Source organism: Dendrobates tinctorius, unplaced genomic scaffold (genome assembly GCF_039654945.1).
Source record: "Dendrobates tinctorius isolate UK_male_01 unplaced genomic scaffold, ASM3965494v1 ptg000028l, whole genome shotgun sequence".
Lineage (NCBI taxonomy): Eukaryota > Metazoa > Chordata > Amphibia > Anura > Dendrobatidae > Dendrobates > Dendrobates tinctorius.
The window spans coordinates 21,961,522-21,985,000 of record NW_027361696.1 but is presented as its reverse complement, the minus strand read 5'-3'; the positions used below and the strand labels follow the sequence as shown (position 1 = coordinate 21,985,000).

The 23,479-nt window shown below is 41.6% G+C and overlaps 1 protein-coding gene across 2 annotated transcripts in view; it reads right to left on the bottom strand.

The window, feature by feature from the left end:
* Positions 1 to 23,479, bottom strand: part of NPHS1 (NPHS1 adhesion molecule, nephrin) — a 56,531-nt gene that overhangs the window by 10,391 nt on the left and 22,661 nt on the right. For both annotated transcript variants that reach the window (XM_073570458.1, XM_073570457.1), the window contains 23 exons: positions 18,676 to 18,807; positions 18,503 to 18,581; positions 17,821 to 17,924; positions 17,345 to 17,466; positions 16,806 to 16,977; positions 16,311 to 16,468; positions 15,854 to 15,995; positions 15,106 to 15,230; positions 14,865 to 15,030; positions 14,513 to 14,642; positions 13,295 to 13,467; positions 12,757 to 12,897; positions 9,875 to 10,015; positions 6,420 to 6,541; positions 4,936 to 5,101; positions 4,076 to 4,232; positions 3,757 to 3,908; positions 3,366 to 3,477; positions 1,486 to 1,667; positions 903 to 962; positions 640 to 762; positions 305 to 329; positions 15 to 126 (listed from right to left, as the gene is read on the bottom strand). In XM_073570458.1, the coding sequence (XP_073426559.1) occupies positions 15 to 126; positions 305 to 329; positions 640 to 762; positions 903 to 962; positions 1,486 to 1,667; positions 3,366 to 3,477; positions 3,757 to 3,908; positions 4,076 to 4,232; positions 4,936 to 5,101; positions 6,420 to 6,541; positions 9,875 to 10,015; positions 12,757 to 12,897; positions 13,295 to 13,467; positions 14,513 to 14,642; positions 14,865 to 15,030; positions 15,106 to 15,230; positions 15,854 to 15,995; positions 16,311 to 16,468; positions 16,806 to 16,977; positions 17,345 to 17,466; positions 17,821 to 17,924; positions 18,503 to 18,581; positions 18,676 to 18,807 (2,996 nt within the window). The remainder of the gene's footprint in view (positions 1 to 14; positions 127 to 304; positions 330 to 639; positions 763 to 902; positions 963 to 1,485; positions 1,668 to 3,365; positions 3,478 to 3,756; positions 3,909 to 4,075; positions 4,233 to 4,935; positions 5,102 to 6,419; positions 6,542 to 9,874; positions 10,016 to 12,756; positions 12,898 to 13,294; positions 13,468 to 14,512; positions 14,643 to 14,864; positions 15,031 to 15,105; positions 15,231 to 15,853; positions 15,996 to 16,310; positions 16,469 to 16,805; positions 16,978 to 17,344; positions 17,467 to 17,820; positions 17,925 to 18,502; positions 18,582 to 18,675; positions 18,808 to 23,479) is intronic.

Below are 23,479 nucleotides of genomic sequence, written 5' to 3'. Positions count from 1 at the left end.
CGTTTCCTCCTCACCTGATAAGCACTGCTGCCAGTCTCAGAGCCACTGTCGATCAGTAATGTCTTCTTTGCTTGGGTGTTGATCAATTCTCCATCTCCGTACTCATTGAGGGCTCCATGGGTTGAGCTGCAGGGAACACAGACAGGTCGATATAAAGGTATTGAATAGGTTTAGATAAAAAGGTTGTTGTTTTTTTCTCAGAAGCAGTGCCACCCTGTGGCAGTGAACGGAATTGCAGGTCACTTTTTCAGATACAAACCTAACTGTATACAGAAGCTTTCACCACTTCCAGTTTTTCTCTTACCTTTCATCTTTCTTCAGCACTTCTCCTGTGAATGAGCAAATGCAAAATCAACTTTTGTGATAATTCTAGTGATTAATTTGTGGTTTTCACTGCATGGAAACTGTCAACAAGTTGCTGATGACTGATCTATTATTACTATTAAATGCATTTATATAGAAATTTGAACATTGGGGATTCTCCTTCCATAGGGCTGGGACTCAATTACTCCTTAAAGGGGTTGTTCAGTATAAGCATATTGATGACCTATCCATAGTGCAGATCATCTCCTGTTATAGAGATCAGTCAAGATCTTGTAGCCTGCTTGCTGACAGTTTCCAAAATTAACTTTTTTTTACCTTCCTTTCGTTTTCTCCTGAATTTTCTAACTAGGCAGAACACAATTCCTGCATTAGATAAGAGGAAAAGTGCCCCTCCTGCACCGATGGCAGCAAACATATACGGGGCCCATAGGAAATGATCTGATTGGGAGCAAACAAATGTATAAATAGTGAATGTTTTTCCTAATTTATTCTTCATAAAGTCTATTTTTTCATTAAAGTTGTAGCAACTTGTTTCTCCATGACTCCACCCACAATTAAGTCCAGGTTGGATTACTCACCGGTCTCTGGAGCTGGAGGACCCAGTTGTGTGGGTTCAGGGCTCTTCACATCAGTGTCCACTAAAAAATCAATATAAGGTTGAGCGAGGTTATTTTTAAAGGGGTTATTTCCATTTTATATCAGGGTGTTGTTGGATAGGGCTTGTAAAAACAAGCAGTTTTGCAATTTTTTGTTTATTAAAATTTTCAGCCATTCTTGAGATATTAACACTTTTCTTTTCTTTACAGTGAGTTGCCATTGTAGGTTGGTCTCCTAGGCAACGAGCTGTAAACAAAAGAAAAATCTTTGTATCTCAAGAACGGAGGAAGATTTTAATAAGCAATAAATTGCAAAAGTGCTTGTTTGTGCAAGCACTATTCAAAAATAGCCATCTTCCAATTTGGGAAAAACCACTTTAAGGATACATTTGTACAAGCACTTTCCAACAATATCCATTTATCATGCTGAAAATAACCCTTTAAATAAAAAGTTTGCGCAAGTACTATCCAAAAATAATCATTTATCGAGGTTTGAATAACTGTGCTATTCCTGGTACAGGGTGTGAGTTATGTAGCTTGATACAAAAATGTGGACAGTGACTACCTTCTGTGGTGATGGTGAGTACAGCTCCATCATCTGCATAGTTGCTGTCTCCCAGCTTGTTGACGGCGTTCACAGAGAAGTTATACATCATGCTGCCTTTGAGTCCAACTATAGTGAAGACGGTGGACTGGGGTGGGAAGACATCAACATACATGTAACTATCGGCGCCGCTCATCCGATACCTGTAAATTGGAGGCGTAATACATTATCTTCTTTTCTATACCAGGAAAGATCTTTGAACAAATTATTAAACAACATGTATGTCAATACCTGGATAAGAATGAAGTGATTAAACAGAGTCAGCATGGGTTTCTAACTAATAAGTCATGTCAGACTAACTTAATTTCCTTCTATGACGGTATCACTGATTGGGTGGATCAAGGAAATGCTGTAGATATAGTATATCTTGACTTCAGCAAAGCATTTGACAAAGTCTCTCATACAATCCTTATTGAAAAAATGACTAAGTATGGAATGGACAAGGCAACTGTTAGGTGGATTCATAACTGGCTTAGTGATCGGACCCAAAGAGTGGTCGTAAATGGCTGTACATCCAGTTGGAAGAATGTCTCAAGTGGGGTACCACAGGGCTCTGTCCTGGGCCCTGTATTGTTCAACATCTTTATCAACGATTTAGATGAAGGAATTGAGGGTAAACTGATTAAATTTGCTGATGACACAAAGCTAGGAGGGATAGCTAATACTAGAGAAGAGAGAGAGAGGATTCAAAAAGATTTAAATAAACTGGAGAAGTGGGCAGCAACTAACAGAATGGTTTTTAACAGGGAGAAATGCAAAGTACTACATCTGGGCAATAAAAATGAAAAAAGCATATATAGAATGGGAGGAATAGGGCTAAGTGACAGCACATGTGAAAAAGACTTGGGTATACTAATAGATCACAGACTGAATATGAGTCAACAGTGTGATGCAGCAGCAAAAAAGGCAAATGCAATTCTAGGATGTATTAACAGAAGCATACAGTCTAGATCACGTGAAGTCATTATTTCCCTCTACTCCTCTTTGGTCAGACCTCATCTGGAATATTGTGTCCAGTTTTGGGCACCACATTTTAAAAAAGACATCAACAAACTGGAGCAAGTTCAGAAAAGAGCGACCAGAATGGTGACCGGTCTGCAAACCCTGTCTTATGAGGAAAGGTTGCAGGATTTGGGAATGTTTAGTTTGCAAAAGAGAAGACTGAGAGGAGACTTAATAGCTGTCTACAAATATCTAAAGGGCTGTCACATTGTAGAAGGATCAACTTTATTCTCATTTGCACAAGGAAAGACTAGAAGCAATGGGATGAAACTGAATGGGAAGAGACACAGATTAGATATTAGAAAAAACTTTTTGACAGTTAGAGTGATCAATGAGTGGAACAGGCTGCCACGAGAAGTGGTGAGTTCTCCTTCAATGGAAGTCTTCAAACAGAGGCTGGACAGACATCTGACTGGGATGATTTAGCGAATCCTGCTTTGAGCAGGGGGTTGGACCAGATGGCCCAGGAGGTCCCTTCCAACTCTACGATTCTATGATTCTATGATTCTATGATTATCTGACCACTAGGCGGAGTATAACCCGTGAAAACAAAAGACATACTGATAGGGAATTTAGATTGTGAGCCCCATCGGGGACAGTGATGAAAATGTGTGCAAACTGTAAAGCGCTGCGGAATATGTTAGCGCTATATAAAAATAAAGATTATTATTATTATTATTATTATTAAAACTATTAGGCACAGCAATATCAAACCATGTTAGGAGTTGTAGTTTGCAACAGCTGGAGAGACACGGATTTGAGACCACCGCTCCAAAGACTATTATACGGAAGATTTTGAGATTTTATTCACCTTGTTTAAAAGTAAAAAGCCCACTAACCTGACGCGAAATTGTTGCTCCACTCCTCCATCAAATCCCTCTTTCCATCCCAAGGTCACTGAGTTATGAGTGAAACTTAGGATCTTCAGATCGGTGGGAGGATCGGGGCGACCTATAGCGCAAAGAGCATTTGGGTTAGTAATAGTTGCCACCTGGTGGTCGCAATGAGAATAAGATTTGTCAGTCTGACAGCTACAGAAAACTGAGGCTAAGCCTTTATGGAGTCACATGTGAGTCCTGCAAAAATATGAATTCGACTGTTGAAAGTGGAAAAAATTCTATCACTTTGAATTTTTGCAATGATCCCACGATCACATGTAATTTTTTTTATTATTATTTCCGCTGCCTTAGATTGGGCATTAGAATTGATGACATCTCTAGACTGTCTTACTTGTGCTGACAAGTTGGATCGAGAAGCTGTCCACTCCCAAAGCATTGGTGGCCGTGCAGGTGAAGATGGCGTAATCATGCACCGCACTGACATTGGCGATGATCAGCGTGCTTTTGTGAATCCAGAGCTCGTGTGATGTCTTCACAGAATATCTAAAAAAAAGCGATAGTACATGGAGGACCTGGCAACCTAAAAGTCCCTCCTCGTAGTACAGACGTCACATCCAAAAATTGGGGGATCAATGAAACATTGAAAAAGTGGCTTTAATTCAGAAACAAAAATACTGGCGAGAAATTTAGCATTGCTCATCCTGATATACCTGGGGTTTCTAAAGTCTAGGGTGATGCCGTTTTTTGCCCAGCTAAAGGCCACATTCGGGATGCCCTCGGCTTTACATTCAAGCCCCGTCGAGGTTTTCCCATCTCCTGGAACTGCCATTTTGCTCAGGTGAACGCCTTTCTCTATCTCTGGTTTAACTGAAGAAAATAAAAATCAGCATACAATGTCATGGTGGAGCACAGGGGTTAACAGAGGGGGGTCCTCAGATTTTATAGTTGGCCCGTCTGACCCACAGGCACCCTATAGCCAATGAGGATTACAGGTGCTTCTCCCCGGGAAAAGAAGAAAATAAAATAATAAATAATTTTAGAATTAGTGTTTTTATAGCAAGAAAAAAATTGCAAAAAGTATAAAATTTATATTTTAAAATTAAATCGATAATATCCTCTTAAAGGGTACTTGTTGCTTGCTTTAAATATGTCATTTCTTTATCTGACGTAAATTCCCCTGTTATCCTGAATCCGGCGATGTTTTTCTTTTTTTCCTGCGCCTCTCTGTTCCTGAGATATGGTCCCCTCTTCCCTGCCTATAAATGTAGTCTTTTATCCCAGGGGGTGTGGTCTTCAGCTCTTCTCTGTAGCTTCTTGATGGCCAAGCCCCCTTTTCTAACAAGACCAGATTTATATAGAAAGAGCTATAACTTATGAACGGTGAGGCGCAGAGACAAAAGAAGAACAGCATCAGATTCAGAAGAACAGCAGCGTTTACACCAGGTAAAAATCGCATGTATTTGTGGAAAGTGATGAGTCCCCTTTAAATCAAAAATATTGCAAAAAAATTAAGCTTTTAAATCCCTTTAAGTGTTTTGACACTAGAAATTTTAAGTTAAATGCCACTCACAGCGCACAATCAGACGGGCATCAGCCTTGACAACTGGAGGAATCCCATTATCCACAGTGCACTCGTAACGCCCAGCGTCTGTCCTCTTGGCATCATTGATAATGAGTCGCCCGGTCATGCCATCAACTTGTCTTTCCAATTCGGACAAATCTCTCTCCTCATCGCCCTGTTAGTGAGAAAAAAGCAGGATGTAATAATAATAATAAATTTTATTTCTATAGCGCCGACATATTCCGCAGCACTTTACATTTCGGAGGGGATTTGTACAGACAATAGACATTACAGCATAACAATAATCACATAGATCATAACAGATACCAAGAGGAATGAGGGCCCTGCTCACAAGCCTACAGTCTATGAGGAAAGAGGTAGACACGAAAGGTGGGTGGTAACAGTTGCCCTGTATTATGGACCAGCCATAATGTTAAGTGTGTAACAGTACAGACACAGAGGGCTAATGGATGACTAAAGCATGTGGGAACATGATGAGGGGAGCCTGGTTATGGTAAAGCTTTTGGCTGTGCCACACAGGGATAGATTAGGTTAATGTGTTGAGGCGATAGGCCAGTCTGAATAAATGCATTTTCAGGGCATGCTTAAAATTGTGGGGATTGGGGACTAATCGTATTGACCTGGGAAGTGCATTCCAAAGAATTGGCGCAGCACGTGTAAAGTCTTGGAGACGGGAGTGGGAGGTTCTGATTATTGAGGATGCTAACTTCAGGTCATCAGCAGAATGGAGGGCGCGGGTAGGGTGGTATACTGAAACAAGGGAGGAGATGTAAGGTGGTGCTGAGTCATGGCGTGCTTTGTGGGTGAGGGTAATAAGTTTATACTGAATTCTGGAGTGGATGGGTAGCCAGTGTAATGACTGGCACAAGGTAGAGGCATCAGTGTAACGATTGGTGAGGAATATGATCCTGGCTGCAGCATTCAAGACAGATTGGAGAGGGGAGAGTTTGGTAAGAGGGAGGCCGATTAGAAGAGAGTTACAATAGTCGAGACAAGAATGAATAAGAGAAACAGTAAGAGTTTTTGCAGAGTCAAAAGTAAGAAAAGGTCGAATTCTAGAAATGTTTTTGAGGTGCAGATGACAAGAGCGAGCCAGTGATCGTATGTGGGGGGCAAAGGAAAGCTCAGAGTCAAGTATGACCCCAAGACAGCGGGCATGTTGCTGGGGAGTAATAGTGGAACCACACACAGAAATGGCAATGTCGGGTATAGTTACATTAGTAGCGGGAGGAAACACAAGGAGTTCAGTTTTTGACAGGTTCAGTTTCAGATATAGTGAGGACATGATGTTAGACACAGAGTTTAGACAATCGACGGTGTTTTCTAGAAAGGATGTGAATATTGATGGGGATGATTGGACCCAACTATTTCCCTGACATCATTGCATCATTCAGAAACCAGTCATCCCCCTCCCCAGATACACGAGATGTCTGCCAGAGATGCAAGAAAAAGGCCACAGAGAAGCTCCATACCAGCCATCTCCACTGAAACATTTCATCGCTAACAGGATTTGCATCTGCAATGCACATGAGCTCCGCTCTCCCTCCCAAATCCACTTCTGTTGGGTCAACGAGGCTGCGAATGGTCGGAGAATCTGTGGGTGAACACAAAAACATAGATCCGCCATCACTGGCTCTATATCCTACATTTATATATCTTATTTGCTTTTTTTTAAAAAAAGACATAAAAAGTGCAAGGAAACCATAGACAAGATGCTGTTGACTGATCTTTCACTTTATTCCAATTATTGCATAAACATCCAAAAACCTAATACGGTACTTTAAATGGAGCAATGAGATGGGGTTTACCAATATAATCAGGCACATAATCTAGCCCAGAGTCATAAAATACTATTACCAGATCCATCAACAGCAGCTTGCTGATGGTTTCCATTTTTTTTTTTTTTTTTGGTACATAAAATAAAAAATAAACTTTTGTGATTATAGAGATGATTTAATTATGTTAATTAAGGGCAGAGACACTTTAAAGTCACCTAAAGGACATCAAATGGTGTTCACAGGTGAGATGTTGGCTATATTTTGAGGCTTCTAAACAAAAACTAATTCTTAAAAATCATTTATTGTCAAATCTTTAAAAAATGAGAAAAAAATCTCAAAAAGGCACAAAAACCACTGATCAATATTTCAAAAAAATCCAGCTTAAATCCATGATGTGATACCACGTCAGGCAGGGGTATATACCCTAATTTGACCCTATAGGGCCCTATAATTCTTTGCTGCCTGACAGCGGAGGTTGGCACCCTCTTGGAATGCAAATGGCGCCCCCGCTCCACGGCGGCTGTCTCTACTCACCCTATTAAGTTCTATATCTAGAATATACCAGATTGCGGAACAGACAAATGGCTGAGTTCAAAAAACCATACTCAGAAAACTCATGCCAAAACCACCAATAGGATGCAAAAAAAGGGGTGAAATACAGTAGCTGGAATAATCATTATTTTATGGGAACATAGTGCATAGGGAGACAAATTACACTATACTATCGGTCCCTAATTATGGATAGCCCTACCTAGCAGCGGAGCTGTTTCACCCTAAGTTGTTCTGGTGCCCCCGCTCCACGTGGACTATCCCTTACTGACCCTCCCTAATATTGAAGATTTCTATATGGGCACATATAGGGCCAAAAAAGCAATATTGAAAATTGCTGTCACAAAAATCCCCCCACATAAATCAAAAAATACGTCAAACAAAATCCCCTTAATGAGGGGTGGGTTAATAACATGTGCCAATAGTGGCCAATGATATCTATGGGAGATCAACCTTAACCTTTTAGATACCGGTTTCAACTAACAACTAACAACAACATTATTCTCCCATGAAAAGGAAACCATTAGCAATATAACCCATACCATTCATGTTCAATAGAATTGCACTATGCCCAAAAACAAAAACCAGCAAAAAGTCATATAGATGTAACTTAGCTCATCACTGATAAAGTATCGCCTCAACGCGTTTCCCTCCTAAGCTCGGAGTTCATCAGGAGGACCATGATGCCAATAAGTGCCTGGAGGATGAAGGAGGACCAGGGTGGCTATCCTGGTAATAAGATATGGTGCGCTCGTCCATGGATTGAGAATCTGGGCGGGCGCGCTATGATATGGGAGCACGCACCCAGGATTGCTATCGAGAGAGTGGGGTAGCTCCCCCAGCCGAATCCGGACGCGCGCCGCACTCTGGATGAGTGTCCATAGGACGCCAGGGGGATCGACGCGATAGGCCGATCATCTAGTTTGGTCAGGACATGCGCATCTCCTGACTGAGAAACTGGGCATGCGTGATACGTCGGATGGGAGGATACCGGACGCTCACGATGGATGGACTCCATGCGGATGTATTGGGAGAGTCTGGACATGGGCAGTGGTAGATGGGGGACGTGCTGGATTGAGAAACGCAGGCACAATAGAGCTCTGGGGGTTTGCCTGACAGGAAGTGAAACATGAATAAGATACCTCTAGGATTTAAGCTATCCAGCGCAGGCGTACTACTGAAAGGGGGGACATGTAGGAGGTGATAACATTATGACCTTCCACTCTATCATTTGTAGTAAGCGGCGAGGTAACTATAAATTGGTAATAGTCACTACACTCTGATTGACACCTGCAACCAGGCGCAACATCGGATGCTCTGTGGGAGCATTTATTGGCATCATGGTCCTCCTGATGAACTCCGAGCTTAGGAGGGAAACGCGTTGAGGCGATACTTTATCAGTGATGAGCTAAGTTACATCTATATGACTTTTTGCTGGTTTTTGTTTTTGGGCATAGTGCAATTCTATTGAACATGAATGGTATGGGTTATATTGCTAATGGTTTCCTTTTCATGGGAGAATAATGTTGTTCTTAGTTGAAACCGGTATCTAAAAGGTTAAGGTTGATCTCCCATAGATATCATTGGCCACTATTGGCACATGTTATTAACCCACCCCTCATTAAGGGGATTTTGTTTGACGTATTTTTTGATTTATGTGGGGGGATTTTTGTGACAGCAATTTTCAATATTGCTTTTTTGGCCCTATATGTACCCATATAGAAATCTTCAATATTAGGGAGGGTCAGTAAGGGATAGTCCACGTGGAGCGGGGGCACCAGAACAACTTAGGGTGAAACAGCTCCGCTGCTAGGTAGGGCTATCCATAATTAGGGACCGATAGTATAGTGTAATTTGTCTCCCTATGCACTATGATCCCATAAAATAATGATTATTCCAGCTACTGTATTTCACCCCTTTTTTTGCATCCTATTGGTGGTTTTGGCATGAGTTTTCTGAGTATGGTTTTTTGAACTCAGCCATTTGTCTGTTCCACAATCTGGTATATTCTAGATATAGAACTTAATAGGGTGAGTAGGGACAGCCGCCGTGGAGCGGGGGCGCCATTTGCATTCCAAGAGGGTGCCAACCTCCGCTGTCAGGCAGCGAAGAATTATAGGGCCCTATAGGGTCAAATTAGGGTATATACCCCTGCCTGACGTGGTATCACATCATGGATTTAAGCTGGATTTTTTTGAAATATTGATCAGTGGTTTTTGTGCCTTTTTGAGATTTTTTCTCATTTTTTAAAGATTTGACAATAAAGGATTTTTAAGAATTAGTTTTTGTTTAGAAGCCTCTGGATAATTAATTTGAGGAATATTGATTTTTTGCTTGTTTTGAGATGCTATATTTTGAGCTGTCAATCAAACTCACATCCCATCCTTCCCATCCTGTCACTTACAAATTTCAAAACTTTCCCAGAATTAGACATATTTAATGTTACATTGTTATTTAATGTATATTTTCCGGTGCACGGCGGATTATCAGTCCAGTAAACCCTTGGAAAGATATCGGCTGATAACAGAGAACAATTATAATCGGCACAAAAAGTAATATTATAATCTAAAAATGTGTTAAATTTGTATGTGGAGTCTTACAGTGAACATCCAGCTGCACCACAGTGCTGTTCTTCCCCTCTTTGTTCTCACAGGTTACGCTGTATACCCCAGAGTCGGCTCGACTTACATTCCAAATCTCTAGAGAGCCGGCTCCTTTCAGATGGTGTCTATGAGCTCTTTCTGCAAAAAAAAAAAAGAGACCAGGACCATAGGAAAGAGGAAAAAAACGTAGCTGTACATTATGTGTTTTTAAGTTATAGTAGAGAAGCATTATAGTGTACTTATGGATTTGTGCAGGGAGGTGTAATACTGCAGTGTGGCCCCTAGATGTCACTGTTGTACCTTCCATAGTAAAGAATTGGTGCTGCATGGATAATTGCCTTGTGTGTAAGGTGCAGGCTAGGAACTGACTCCTCCGGGCTATGAAGTGGGAGGCCATGTTTTATTAAAAGGAGTTTAAGGTGCGCTGAATAATGCATCACACGGCTATGGTAACCTAATGCTGCAGCATATGTATATTTGTAGAAAGCTGACGTAACCTTTGCAGCGCCATATGCGCATCATTAAACATGATTTTGTATTTTTTCATGACTTTCGTTGTTTGCGGATTGTCAGCAGTAACTTCACGGGATGGATTTGTCTGACTCGGCAGCTTCAGCTGCCTATGATACCAAGGATAGGTAAAAATCTCCGAAACTCGCGCATCAAAGATGTAAAGGGTTCCTTATAAATTCATGAGCATTGGACAGTAATTGATTTATGTCTTACAAATAGTAGCTGAGACTCTGTATATAGAATAGATGGCACCAGCTCTTACATTTTGGTACTCTGTGTGCACTTTTAGATGAAAATGCAGTGAATACACAGATTGTGTTCCCAGCGCACCTATAGTACAAGCAGACATATACAGGGAGCCTAGTTGATCACGAATGGGTTAAAAAAAAGTTTACAAAATGTCCCTGGATTGCGCATGCAGGAGGCCGATTCTGCATCAGTATTTGTTTCCGGGTTATTTTGTGCCAAATTCTTCAAAATGTTGCTACTTGGTTGATGCGCAATTCAAACTGGATTTTTTTTTACCCTATGCTTTTTTATGTCTTTCTAGAGCAAAAAGTTGCATGAGCTCTTAACATTTACATTAAAAAAAATCACTCCGAGAAGGGAGGACTGGAAGACATCGGCACCAAAAAATGTGCAACTTTTTAAAAAGCAGCTAATAATGAATTGCACGGAAAACATCTAGACTACAAAAAACAAGCCTAGGACAGAGAAAAAGGACAGACAAGGGGAAAACAGATTACCTCAAAATAGGTGCTACTTACGTAAATGAATGAAATCAAGGGCTGTAATACTTCATTTCCCCTGCAGAGAAATACGGACGAGTGCTATGCGATAAAAAGAAAAATCGCATAGCACTCAGACCAATGTTAATCAATGGGGCAGCTCCCATTTTTTTTCTCGCCTGTATTATACGTGCAGGTGAAATTGAAGCATGCTGTGATTTGCACCGTATTACACCCGAGACTCGCCAATGCAAGTCTATGGGTGCGAGAAAAAAACCAATTACATATGGACCATGCGTGTGCTTTCAAAGAAATACACACCGGTGTCCTTTAGAAAAGCCGGCAATTCAGTGCACTATACTGTAAAATCACACTGACATGTTAAACTAGAATAGATAGAATACATGTATACACATAGTAAGGTATATATATTTATATATATATATATATATTTAATAGAGATATTGATAGCAGAATAGCCGATAATTCAATTGTCGGCTTCTGTAAAATCATTACAGAACCCGACAGGATATATGTCCCTCACTAATCATGTTAGCTGTGTGTGTGTGTGTGTGTGTGTGTGTGTGTGTGTGTGTGTGTGTGTGTGTGTGTGTGTGTAAAATTTTGGAGCTGTAGGTGTTAAAGTAAAGGATTAATTCACGGAAAAAACTTTCATGGGCTCCAGCGCAATTTTCTCCACCAGAGAGGGCAAGCCAGTGACTGAGGGCAGAAATGAATAGCCTAGAGAGGAACCATTGTTATTGGGCCCCACTGGCTAAAAAATATCTGCCCCCAGCCACCCCAGAAAAGGCGCATCTGTAAGATGCACCAATTCTGGCACTTACCCTCTCTCTTCCCGTTGCCCTGTAGCGGGTGGCATATGGGGTAATAAGGGGTTAATGTCACCTTGCTATTGTAAGGTGACATTAAGCCTGGTTAATAATGGAGAGGTGTCAATAAGACACCTATCCATTACTAATCCACTAGTCTGAAAGGGTTAAAAAAACACACATCCATTAAGAATAAAGACTTTTAATGAAATAAAAAAAACACACTTTTTTGTCTTTATTTAACTCCCAATACAATCGAAGCCATCGTTCTCCTATAAAAAAAGCCAAAATAATAAAGCAACAATATCCCATACCTGTCCGCCATACAGTCAAGTCCCACGCTGCAATCCATCTCAAGGGGTTAAATAGTTTACAACTGGGAGCGGTGCTAATGCGACTGGCCCGGCTGTAAACCACAGAGGAATGAAGGAAAAGCTGCCTGCGCAGCCTCCCCGCCTGATCGGAGATGAACTCGTTAGCGTGGGAAAGTTTCTGAACAATTTCCCACACTGTCAGTTCACCGCGGGTCAGGCGGGGTGTCTGCGCAGCCTCAGTGACTACCGCTTGACAGCCGACACAGAACGGCTGACTCCCAGTCCGAGGGGCGGCAGAATGCAGCCACTGGGAGAGTCACTGCGGACCCGGACCACGGCATTAGGCGACCCAACTGCGCCCCCTGCCGACTCCACCCAGGGCACATGCCTTGGCTGGCCCCCCTAGATACGCCTCTGCTGCTGTCCCCCCACTTCCACGACAAACTACAGTTGATTGCTTCAGGATTCCATGGCCGCCCTTCATACCCTCTCACCTCGGTTCAGTACTTGTCCCCGTAGACTCCAGGTGACATTGACGGCAGTAGGGTTAGCCCGGATGTATAATGGGATGAGGGCTGCACCGTGTTCCACGGCTTGGACCATCTTTGGCTGCTCATCAGAGAATTCTGGAGGAACTAAAACACAAGTTAACTTTCAGAATATTCTCCATCTACAGCAAATGATGGAGTCTTCAGACATCGTTGGCCAATCTGAGTTGACCATCATTTATTGTGTCTTGACCTCCATTTTCACATGTATGTAGCTGATAGATATCACAGATTATCCTATATGACTTGACCATCATTTATGGTTGGTCAGTAAGATATCTCCAGCTCAGATTTCTTCATATTTGAGTCTGGTCATGGATCTAAGACCCTAAAGGTTGGTCCCTCTATGGCCAGCATGAGAATGAGAAAGGAGAACAAAGTCATGGGGTGGTAATTAATCTCAATTATGGTGCAACTGAAAGGGTTAGCCCTTAAACAAGTCAACAATCTCATGAGAAGTGTAGACACGACTGGTGGTACTCACACAGGACATTGAGCTTGTAGAAGGTGCTGACGGTCTCACTTAAGGTTTTGCTGTAGGCTTCGCAGGAGACACGTTTTCCATTTTCTGCTGAGGATACTTTTATAGTGACGCTGCTGGAGGTCGACTTTCCACCAAATTCTACATTGATTATCCCCAGATCTTTTCCACTCAAACTGATAAAGAGAAACGTCAGTTGATTGCTTGATTGAGTAGTTAGATCATATGATGTTTTGGTTGGTTATGTGGTCAGTTGGCAGATTGATCACTTGGCTTGTTGGCTTCTTGGTTTGGTATTTGATTGGTCAGTTTGTTATTTGGTTGCTTGGGTTTTGTGTTTGATTGGTAGGCTGGTCCATTGGTTAGTTGCTTAGGAAATATGTTGGTTGTATGGTTGGCTGCATGTTTGGTTGGTTGTTGGAAGGTATGTCGGTGTTTGGTTGCCAAAGTGGATGGTTTTGGGGTGGAATAGACTGGATAGTCATTTAGGTTTTTGGTCAGTTGGGTGGATGCACTATAGAATTACATATTACGAGCTTATTACGGATAGCCGTGAAGGAGCAGGGGCGCCACTATGCGTTATTACTAATAGGGTGCCAACCGCCACTGTTGGGCAAGATTTATCAATAGGATTTTAGGTAGGGACAATTTAGCCCTATAAAATTATGTATCTGGCAAAATTCTACATCACATAATTTCTAGACAATCTTTTTTGTGCGTTTGTCCCATGTTTTAACACATATTGAATAAAAATGTTTTTTTATAAGGGGATCCATCTGATGCGCCATCTAATTAACCAGACTTACTGTGCCAACTAAGCACCTACCTAGCAGTCTACAGTCACCCAACCAATCTATCTTCAAATCAACTGACCACCAAACCAATTAACTGACCAACCACACAGCCTACATATCACCTAAGAAACTGACCAACTGACCATTCAACCCACCAATGAAATCTTCAATCCACCACTCAACAATCCAAGCACACAAACTAACGCCGTAGTCACCCAACATCTAACTTACTAACCACTCAACCAACTTACTCCAAAACTGAACATCCAACTATGGGGGGGTTTCTATGTTAGACTGTACATAATTGACCCCTGATTCAGTTCCTCTTGTTGATATACAAGGATCAGATGATTGGCCATATCGGTGGTCTGTTGGGTGATGGGCTCATACAGTACATACAGTATATGATATCAAGCTTACTACTCACATGACTCCATCCATGATCCAGGATATGGTTGCCTCTGGATTACTGCTTCCGGTTTTGCACACCAGACTGACTGTGCTTCCACGTTTATAATCTTTGGGTGGGCTGGTAATTTTAACATCAATCGGAGGAACTAAACAAGAAGAAAAGGAACCCAAGACCTGAAGACCTTGGTGAAAAATCCAACCAAGCATTCAAAAAAATGGTGTTCTCCTCCTCTCCTATGTCTCAATGTTCCAATTCCCATGGTCCCTATTTCCCATCCATTGGCATTTCACACTTATGATATCTTCCTATTTTCATGTGGTTCTCAATGCCAGTAAATAAAAGGACCTCATACTCGCCCATCACTCACACTGTACGTGCAGCTTGGTGGTGGCAGTCAGTATGGTCTTCCCTCCATTGTTGGCATTGCACCGGTATGTTGCCTGGTTGTCATTCGGCACGGTTTTGACAGTGATCTCTCTAGACACAATCTTCCCCGCAGTTATCGTTGTTCCCTCTTGCACCGGTGTCCTCTCCTGAGTATTTGACAATTAAAACGTTTTCGATCATTTCTGCCAAAAAAAATCTATTTTATTTTTTATTTTTTGTACCTTGAGCCAAACGAGCTGAGGTGGCGGGTGACCACCACTGGTGAGACAGGTTATCTTCACATGTGTCCCAGTCCGAAAACGAGTGTCCAACGGAGGAGCCTCAATCCAGATCTTCTGAGGAGGGTCTGAAAACAACATTAACCCCTTAAGAACCATGCCAATGACTCCATAATGGTTGTAGTGTCTTCATCACCGATATCCTGGTACAAACGCATCCCAAGATATCACCGGCAGCAGTGATCTGCAATGAAACTTTCACTTTTCTGTGCCAATTAAATATAAAAAATGATATTTATTCTTTTCCAAAGCATCGTTACTGGAGGACCCAACCATATTTGGGCATTACACAAACAGCCCACTGATTGCTATAGGAACAATGTCATGCATTCACTATCCCTGCGGAGGTGCTGGTTCCCTACATTCAGTCGTAGGATCTCCTCTCTTTATAACTATTCACCTCATGGAATGCTTGGAAAATCTGATTACTAAAGCTAATGGAAGTGCTGGGGAATAACTTCTTTTGAAAGCCGCCATCTGCCCCGTCCTTCCTATATCTGCTGTCAGCACAGGAACAAGGGGCAAATAAAACTTCCCTTTGCCTAAACTTTACATTTTCCATCCAGTCTTGATGAATTAATCAGATTTTTGTAATAATGTATTTTGATGAAAAACTTTCCCTAAGAGTAATGTTTCTCATCAGACAGAATGAGGCAGAGTTTTCCGTACTCCCTCGGAATATACGACTCACAGTTTACGCTGAGCTGGACGCTATTCGACTTGGTGTAGAGAAGAGCCTCATTAAAAGCCTCGCAGGTCAGCGACATGCCGTTATGCTGCCTCTGGACCACTGTGGTCATATTTGACATTGTGATCTTCCCTCCATGATCTGCCTGGAAATAGAATCATAGATAAAGAGATAGTAGAGATGAGCGAACCTGAACGTAAAAATTTGGGGTTGGTACCGTGTCCGGTGGTAATCGCCGAACATGGATTTCTACCAATGTTCGGAGTTCCGAAAAGAGAGAATATTTTCCAGATCAAAAGTTTGGGTCCCCAATGTTTTCAATTGGGTTTGGGTTCTGGTTTTGGTACCCGAACCAAACTTTGGAATAAAGTTCAGGTCGGGTACCAGAAACCGAACTTCCACTGGTCTGCTCATTCCTAATAGATAGATAAGAGAGAGATAATGAGAAGTTATTACTCACATCAGATACAGTGACTATAGTATTCTCAAGCTCTGCGGCCCCCAGCCACCAGCGAATGTGCACGGGGGGATTACTCGATGTTGTGAAACAAGAGAACGATAGAGACGTATTCTCCGGACCTCTGAATGATCCCAGAATCGTTACTTTGGTGGGAAGAACTAGATGAAAACAAATTTGGTTACTTTAAATATAAAATGTTGCAGAATCCCTGCAATGTCTCCCCCCCAAAAAAAGCATTAGTTCAGACATTTATATTGTTCTGTATGAATGAGAGACTAGTGGGGGCGCTATTGTTGTAGTTACTATGCAAAACATCTGGGACCAGCAGTGGTGAAAAGCAGTATTGCAAATAACAAGATGTATTGAGCTCCAAACAGACTGGAAAGAAATATCTCCAAATTTGTCCCTTTTTATCATAATATATCACTTTAGACTAGATTATATTACATTATTTTTAGTATGTGGTCTAAGTTGAAACTTAAATGAGTTACTTACAGAGGACTGTAAGAGTGATGCTATCTCGGAGGACCGCCTGTGTCACGTGATTGAGGGCTTCGCAGCTTATAACGGCCTGATTATGCTCTGGCTTGATAGTCATTGTTAGGACACTTTTAGAAAGTCTTTTATTACTGTCTGTCTTCCAGCGGTTATACACTACTTTTTCATTCTAGAGGAGAAGTAAAGGCAGGTTGAGCATTTGTAAATAATGGTCGTGTGGTAGAGCAGCAGTTCTAAGCAGCTTGTAAAAGAGGCACTTAAATAAGCACTTTAGTTAAAAAGTTTTATAACTTTGTAAATGCTGATCAATAGTTTACAAAAAGTTTAATTACTCTTTAACTTGTCCTGTGGTGTTACTGCAGGGAAATAGAACACTACCTCCACCACAGATGAGAATACAGCTGATCACTGAAGGTCCCAGCAAGATATACTGTCATTGTCTTAAAATTAGGAAACCCTTTGAAAAAAAGGACTATCCGAAATAGTGACCTATCTCTATTAGCTGAAATGATGACATTGACCCTCAGAAAACTCACCTCTAACCACTGAAGAGTTGCCAAAGGATTTCCACTATGAGATGTACAAGTCAATTCCAAAGGTTCCTCAGACTTAACAGATGATCCTTTATTACTTTGAATGACTGGGATGTCAGGGGGGACTATTATGGGAAACGAGAAAGTTGAGTATGAAGACCCCCTTCCCAGGTTCTCCAAGAATACAGATACTTCCGGACATTACTGTTTTCTTTGGGCTTTTTTTTTTAATACCACATATATATTTGGGTTGTCTAACCTTTCTACTACAGTTTGGAGGACACTGTTATAATTCGGATTTTTCTCATATAGTCAAATTGTATCCTCCAAGATAAATGGTGCCACCCGTATAATTTTAGTCAGCACATTTTGTCATCTTGCTTATCTTTTATAGAGAAACGTGCTACAAATATAATAAAAAAATGTACATTTATGGTAACTGAGATGTGAATGGTTTGTACAGAATAGCATTATCTCACACAGCACATTCATGGTGAAGCTCACGGTCAGTAGTGTCTGAAGAGCCGGATTTAGTGCAGAGCAAACCAGTAGCTTTCCATTATCTGCACTTTGTGGGATGACTCTGTGAGTAGAAAAAATTGTAAAGGTTTTTATATACAATGTGTAAATAGACTTTGACTTGCTCTGACTTGATCATCAATAAAAATAGCCCATTTCAAGTATATTGTTGATATATATTCATATGAGTCATGCCACGAATTGACAGCATCTAAAATAAGTTTACAATTTATGATCTAGTAATGTTAGACGATATCAATGGGGTACTTGTGGTGCCCATTGCGGTGCTCTCTGTGGTATGAATGCTTTTCGCATTTCACTATCCTATACAGCTATTATGGGGTCCATAAAACAAGCCTATTTCCCATTGATAAGAGTGGTAACACCCAATGCAGGTTACCCATCTTCATAAACACCATAATGTTGCCAAATTTCCCTCTCTTCTACCAATGGACATAAAGAAGGAGAACATTATGGGGTGCCACCTGCAGGTGGTGGCAACTGCAGAAGTAGCAATATTTTACCTTTTAAAATGGTTTTAAGTATGGCCCAGCACATGAACCCCAAAAATATTTATTTGATCAAAAGATGTCTGTCATGAAGGCTCTTCATTAAAAGCTGATAGTTGTTGTTCCCACTCACATTGCTGTTGACTCAGTGTTTTCCAGTTTGTCGATAGATCCAGGTTCATCACTGGATGATCCTGAAACTTCCACTCCACCTGCATGTAACCACATCAATGACTTATTAGGATGTTACTCAATCAAGTCTACCTTTTGATAAGATTGCCAAACCACTCTTGTTCTCTTACGCACTCTTGATGATGGTCAAGGTAGCTGCAGGTTTGGCATTGTGGGCACTACAGGTGACAGGATACTCTACCCCATAGACCCAGGTGACTGAACTTCCGGCTACATAGTCCTTAAACACAGGAGTTTCTGGAGGAACTGGAAGAAACACAAATAGCTGATTAACAAACTGTAACAAATTCAGCAGGAATATATAAAGTAATATTCACATAAATTGCTTCTCATCACATAAAAACACCATATCTGCACTGCAATTCAATATACATTGTAAGTGTGTTTATACTATGGAAGTTACAATGTAACTGGAAGAAGTGGGCCCAGTAGGGACAGATATAACACATGCAACATGCAAGGTATGTAGGAGAGGCAGATATAGAATGGATATAAAAAGTCTACATGCCTCTGTTAAAATATCAGGTTTCTGTTATGTAAAAAAAATCCTAACAAGAAGAATAATTTCAGAACTTTTTCTACCTTTAATGTCGCCCATAATCTGTACAAATCCATTGAGAAACAAACTGAAATAATTTTGGAGGACAAAATAAAAATAGCAAAGCAAAATATTATGGTTGCATAAGTCTGAACACTGTCTAATAATTGGGAATTTGGTTGTGTTCATAATCAGCCATCACAATTACCCTTTGTTACATAGTTGTCAGTGCACAGCCGCCATCATTTACAGCGATTCTGATTAACCCAATAGAAAGCTCTGCTGTTCTAGGAGGATTTTACTGACATTTTCTTGGTTGCATTTTTCAGCAAAAGTCTTGGCTTGTAAGTAGCTGACAGCACAGCAAAAAAAAACCTCACTGTCAAAAGCTGTCAATCAAGAGAATGGTATAAAAATATTTCCAAGGCATTAGTAATGACAACAATCTCCCAAATTCATCCTATGTATGTCCTGAGGGGTCAGATGGCAAGACAGAAGCCTTTTCTTACAAAGACAAACATTCAAACCCTGCAATATTTTGCCAAAACCTCCAACAAGTCTGCCAAAAGCATGTGGAAAACATGTTATGTCAGATCTGACCAAGGGGGAACTTTTTGGCCATAATTCCAAAACGTACAAACCCAACAGCATGCATCCCTAGAAGATCACTATCCCCCATAGTGAGGCGTGGTGGAGGCAGAATTGTGGCTGTTTTTCAGCAGCTGGAACTGGGGCTTTAGTGAATGTGGAGGTAACTATGAACAGTTGCAAAAATCTGTCAATTTTGCATCAAAACAAGAAACTGAAGAGAAAGAGGAATTTCACATAAGAGGAGTGAGTAGACTTTTTATAACCACTGTATGACACAGAGAATACAATGTACCCAGAAGGGGGCAGATATACAGTTGTGCTCAAAAGTGTAGATAGCCTGGCAGAATTTTTGATTTTCTTGGCCTTTTCTCAGAGAATATGAATGATAACATCAAAACCTTTTCTCCCCTCATGGTTAGCGGTTGGGTGAAGCTATTTATTGTCAAACAACTGTGTTTTCTCTTTTTAAATCATAATGACAACCCAAAACATCCAAATGACCCTGATCAAAAGTTTACATACCCCATTTCTTAATACCGTGTATTGCCCCCTCTAACATCAATGACAGCTTGAAGTCTTTTGTCATAGTTGTGGTTGAGTTTCTTCATTTTCTCAGATGGTAAAGCTGCTCACTCTTCTTGGCAAAAAGCCTCCAGTTTCTGTAAATTCCTGGGCTGTCTAGTATGAATTGCGCGCTTGAGATCTCCCCAGAGTGGCTCAATGATATTGAGGTCAGGAGACTGAGATGTCCACTCCAGAATCTTCACTTTGTTCTGCGGTAGCCAATGACAGGTCGACTTGGCCTTGTGTTTTGGATCGTTGTCATGTTGGAACATCCATGTATGTCACATGCACAGCTTTTGGGTTGATTGCAAATTTTCCTCCAGTATTTGCTGATAACGTGCTGCATTCATCTTTCCTTCAACTTTGACTAAGTTTCCTGTACCTTTGCAGCTTCACACATCCCCAAAACATCAGAGATCTTCGGCCATGCTTTAAAGTAGGAATGGTGTTCCTTTCATCATTGTAGTGAAACCTCCACCAGGGGGAGCTGGTGAGGGAAGAGAGGTTACACACTAAGAGCAGCAACCCTGAGCAACAGCACAGGTGCCACAAGTAACGAGAGAGAATAGTCAGACGAACCGAGTCAGAAACTAGCAGGAGCAGACGTACCAGAAGGAGCAGCAATACACATAGTCAAAATACCAAGCCGAGAGTCAGAAAGCCAGAACATGAGCACGGGGTCCAAAACGTGAGACAAAATACGTGGTCGGGGTACAAGCTGGGGAGTCAGATGCCACAGAGGGAACGTAACAGCAGAGACGAATACCAAGAGACGAGGTCAGAAATCAGTCCGGGTCATACACGTGAATATCAGTCAGAGGCAGGAGGATCACCAAGGTACAAGGGTCAGAGGCTCTAAATTGGAAGCTTGAGCTATCACTAACACTGGTCAGCAGGCTGTGAGAGACTGAAATAGCCCAGCTAGCTCCAGAACGAGGCTGAGGAGATTAACTCCCGCATGACCAGTCCGGAGTGAAGACAGCAGAAAATGAACTCCGGACTGGACCATGACAATCATAGGCCTTGCTGACCTCTCTTCAAACATAATGTTTATGGTTGTGACCAAAAAGTTCAATTTTGATCCCATCACTCCAAATTACCTTGTTAAAGAAGTTTTGAGGATTGTCTCTGTGCTGTTTTGCATATTGTAGGCGAGATACTTTGTGGCATTTGTACAGTAATGGCTTTCTTCTGGCGACTCGACCATGCAGCCCATTTAGTCCAGTATTTCAGCTGATGCTATTTTTGCTTTTTTTCTTTGCATCCCAAACAATTTTCCTGGCAGTTGTGGACTAAATTTTTATTGGTCTACCTGACCATGGTTTTGTTTTTACAGAGCCCCTGATTTTCCATTTGTTAATCACAATTTGAACGCTGCTGCCAGAATTATCAATTCCTTGGATTTCTTTTTGTATCCCTTTCCTGTTTTATACAGTTCAACTACCTTTTCACGTAAATCCGTTGACAATTCTTCTGCTTTCCCCATGACTCACAATCCAGAAACGTCAGTGGCTGGCTGAAAGATGCAAGACTCTGTCTGGATCCCAGAAACTCACTCAGCTTTTATGCACACACACTGATTACAAGCAAACAGGTCACAGGTGAGGATGTTTCCTTTAGTATCCATTCAAATCCATTTGTGTCAACTTCTGTGCATGTTATCAGGCCAAAATCACCAGGGTGTGTGAACTTTTGATCAGGGTCATTTGGATGTTTTGGGTTGTCATTAGGATTTGAAAAGAGAAAATACAGCAGTTTGAAAATAAATGGCTTCACCCAACCACTAACCACTAGAGATGAGCGACTTTGCCTTTTTTCGGGTCGAGTCGGGTTTCACGAAACCCGACTTTCGCAAAAGTCGGTCGAACGAAATCGGCCAATTATCGTGAAAAGTCGAAGGCCGACTGAAACACGAAACCCAATGCAAGTCAATGGGGAAGAAAAGTCGGCAGGGAATGGAGGACAGGAAACACACCTACAGTGCCCATTTTAATGCCAAAAACATAAATTCTTATTCCTTAAGCTTGGCAACCTTAATTTACTTTATAATAATAGTTAGGCATTGAAAACTGGGGGTTATTTGGCTAAAGTTGTGGGGGGGTAGTGCTGGCTCCAGATTTTCATGGGCCCAGGGCCAAAGAGTGTCACTGGTCTCCTTTAACACATGACACAATTCATGATCCTTTGATGCGGCAGAGAAATAGCGGTACAGTACAATGAAAAATACTTCAATTCTTACATCACATGACTGATATCCATTTTAAATTCTCCAATAGCTCCAAAAACAGACAGTATATTCCTCCATACAGTATTATGACCACCGCATAGTGCGTTATACAGAGTAATGAGGCCCATATATTTCTCCATACAGAATCATTGGTCCCATATAATGTTCGATACAGTATATGATGAGCTCCACAAAATGCTACAGTATATGTTGGTCCCCATGGATGAAGCTCCACTGTCTTATGGGCCCACATAATGCTCCAAATATAATGGGACCCATTTCTAATGCTCCAGTGTATAATGGGCCCTATAAATGCTGCTCCATTGACTGATGTCCACCTTTGGAATGCTCCAGTGTATGGTGGGCCCCAGATATCATTCTCCAGAGTATCGTGCTCCCCAAAAATTGCTCCCAACCTTTAAAACAATTAAATAAGTCTCCTCGCTAGAGAATCCCTGTACTCTGGACTCCTCGTCGTCCCCATCTTCCACCTCTCTGCACTTGGACTGTTTAGGCAGAGGGGGTACAGACGTGATGTCATCGCGCTCTTTGACCAGAATGTCACTGTCAGGAAAAGTGTTTGGTTTCCAGGGGCAGTATGGTTGCAAAGCTGAACCTTAAAGGAATGTCCAGAAGGGCACCACCAGGATTGGAGCCTGCAGCTTAATTGGACTCAACACGGGCAACCTCAACCATGCCATCCACAAAATAGCTGCACAGATTGCAAGCTTAATTCCGTTAACGAACGAGACTCAGGCATGCCCCCGCGGTCCGCGTCCAGCTTAATAGAGGGACACGCGAGGCTCTGGTCAATAACAGGTCTGTCATGCCCTTACATGTCCGGGGCTGCAGGCGTGCTACAATGAAAGGACCAGCGTGTATCGCTTACAGGTGCGGATAACACGCTGAACCCCGTTAGTGATGGGGATCTGGGATTACAATTCTTCCCCGCGAACAAGCATTTCCCAGAAGGTGCAGGTCAACCGTAATTCCGGAAT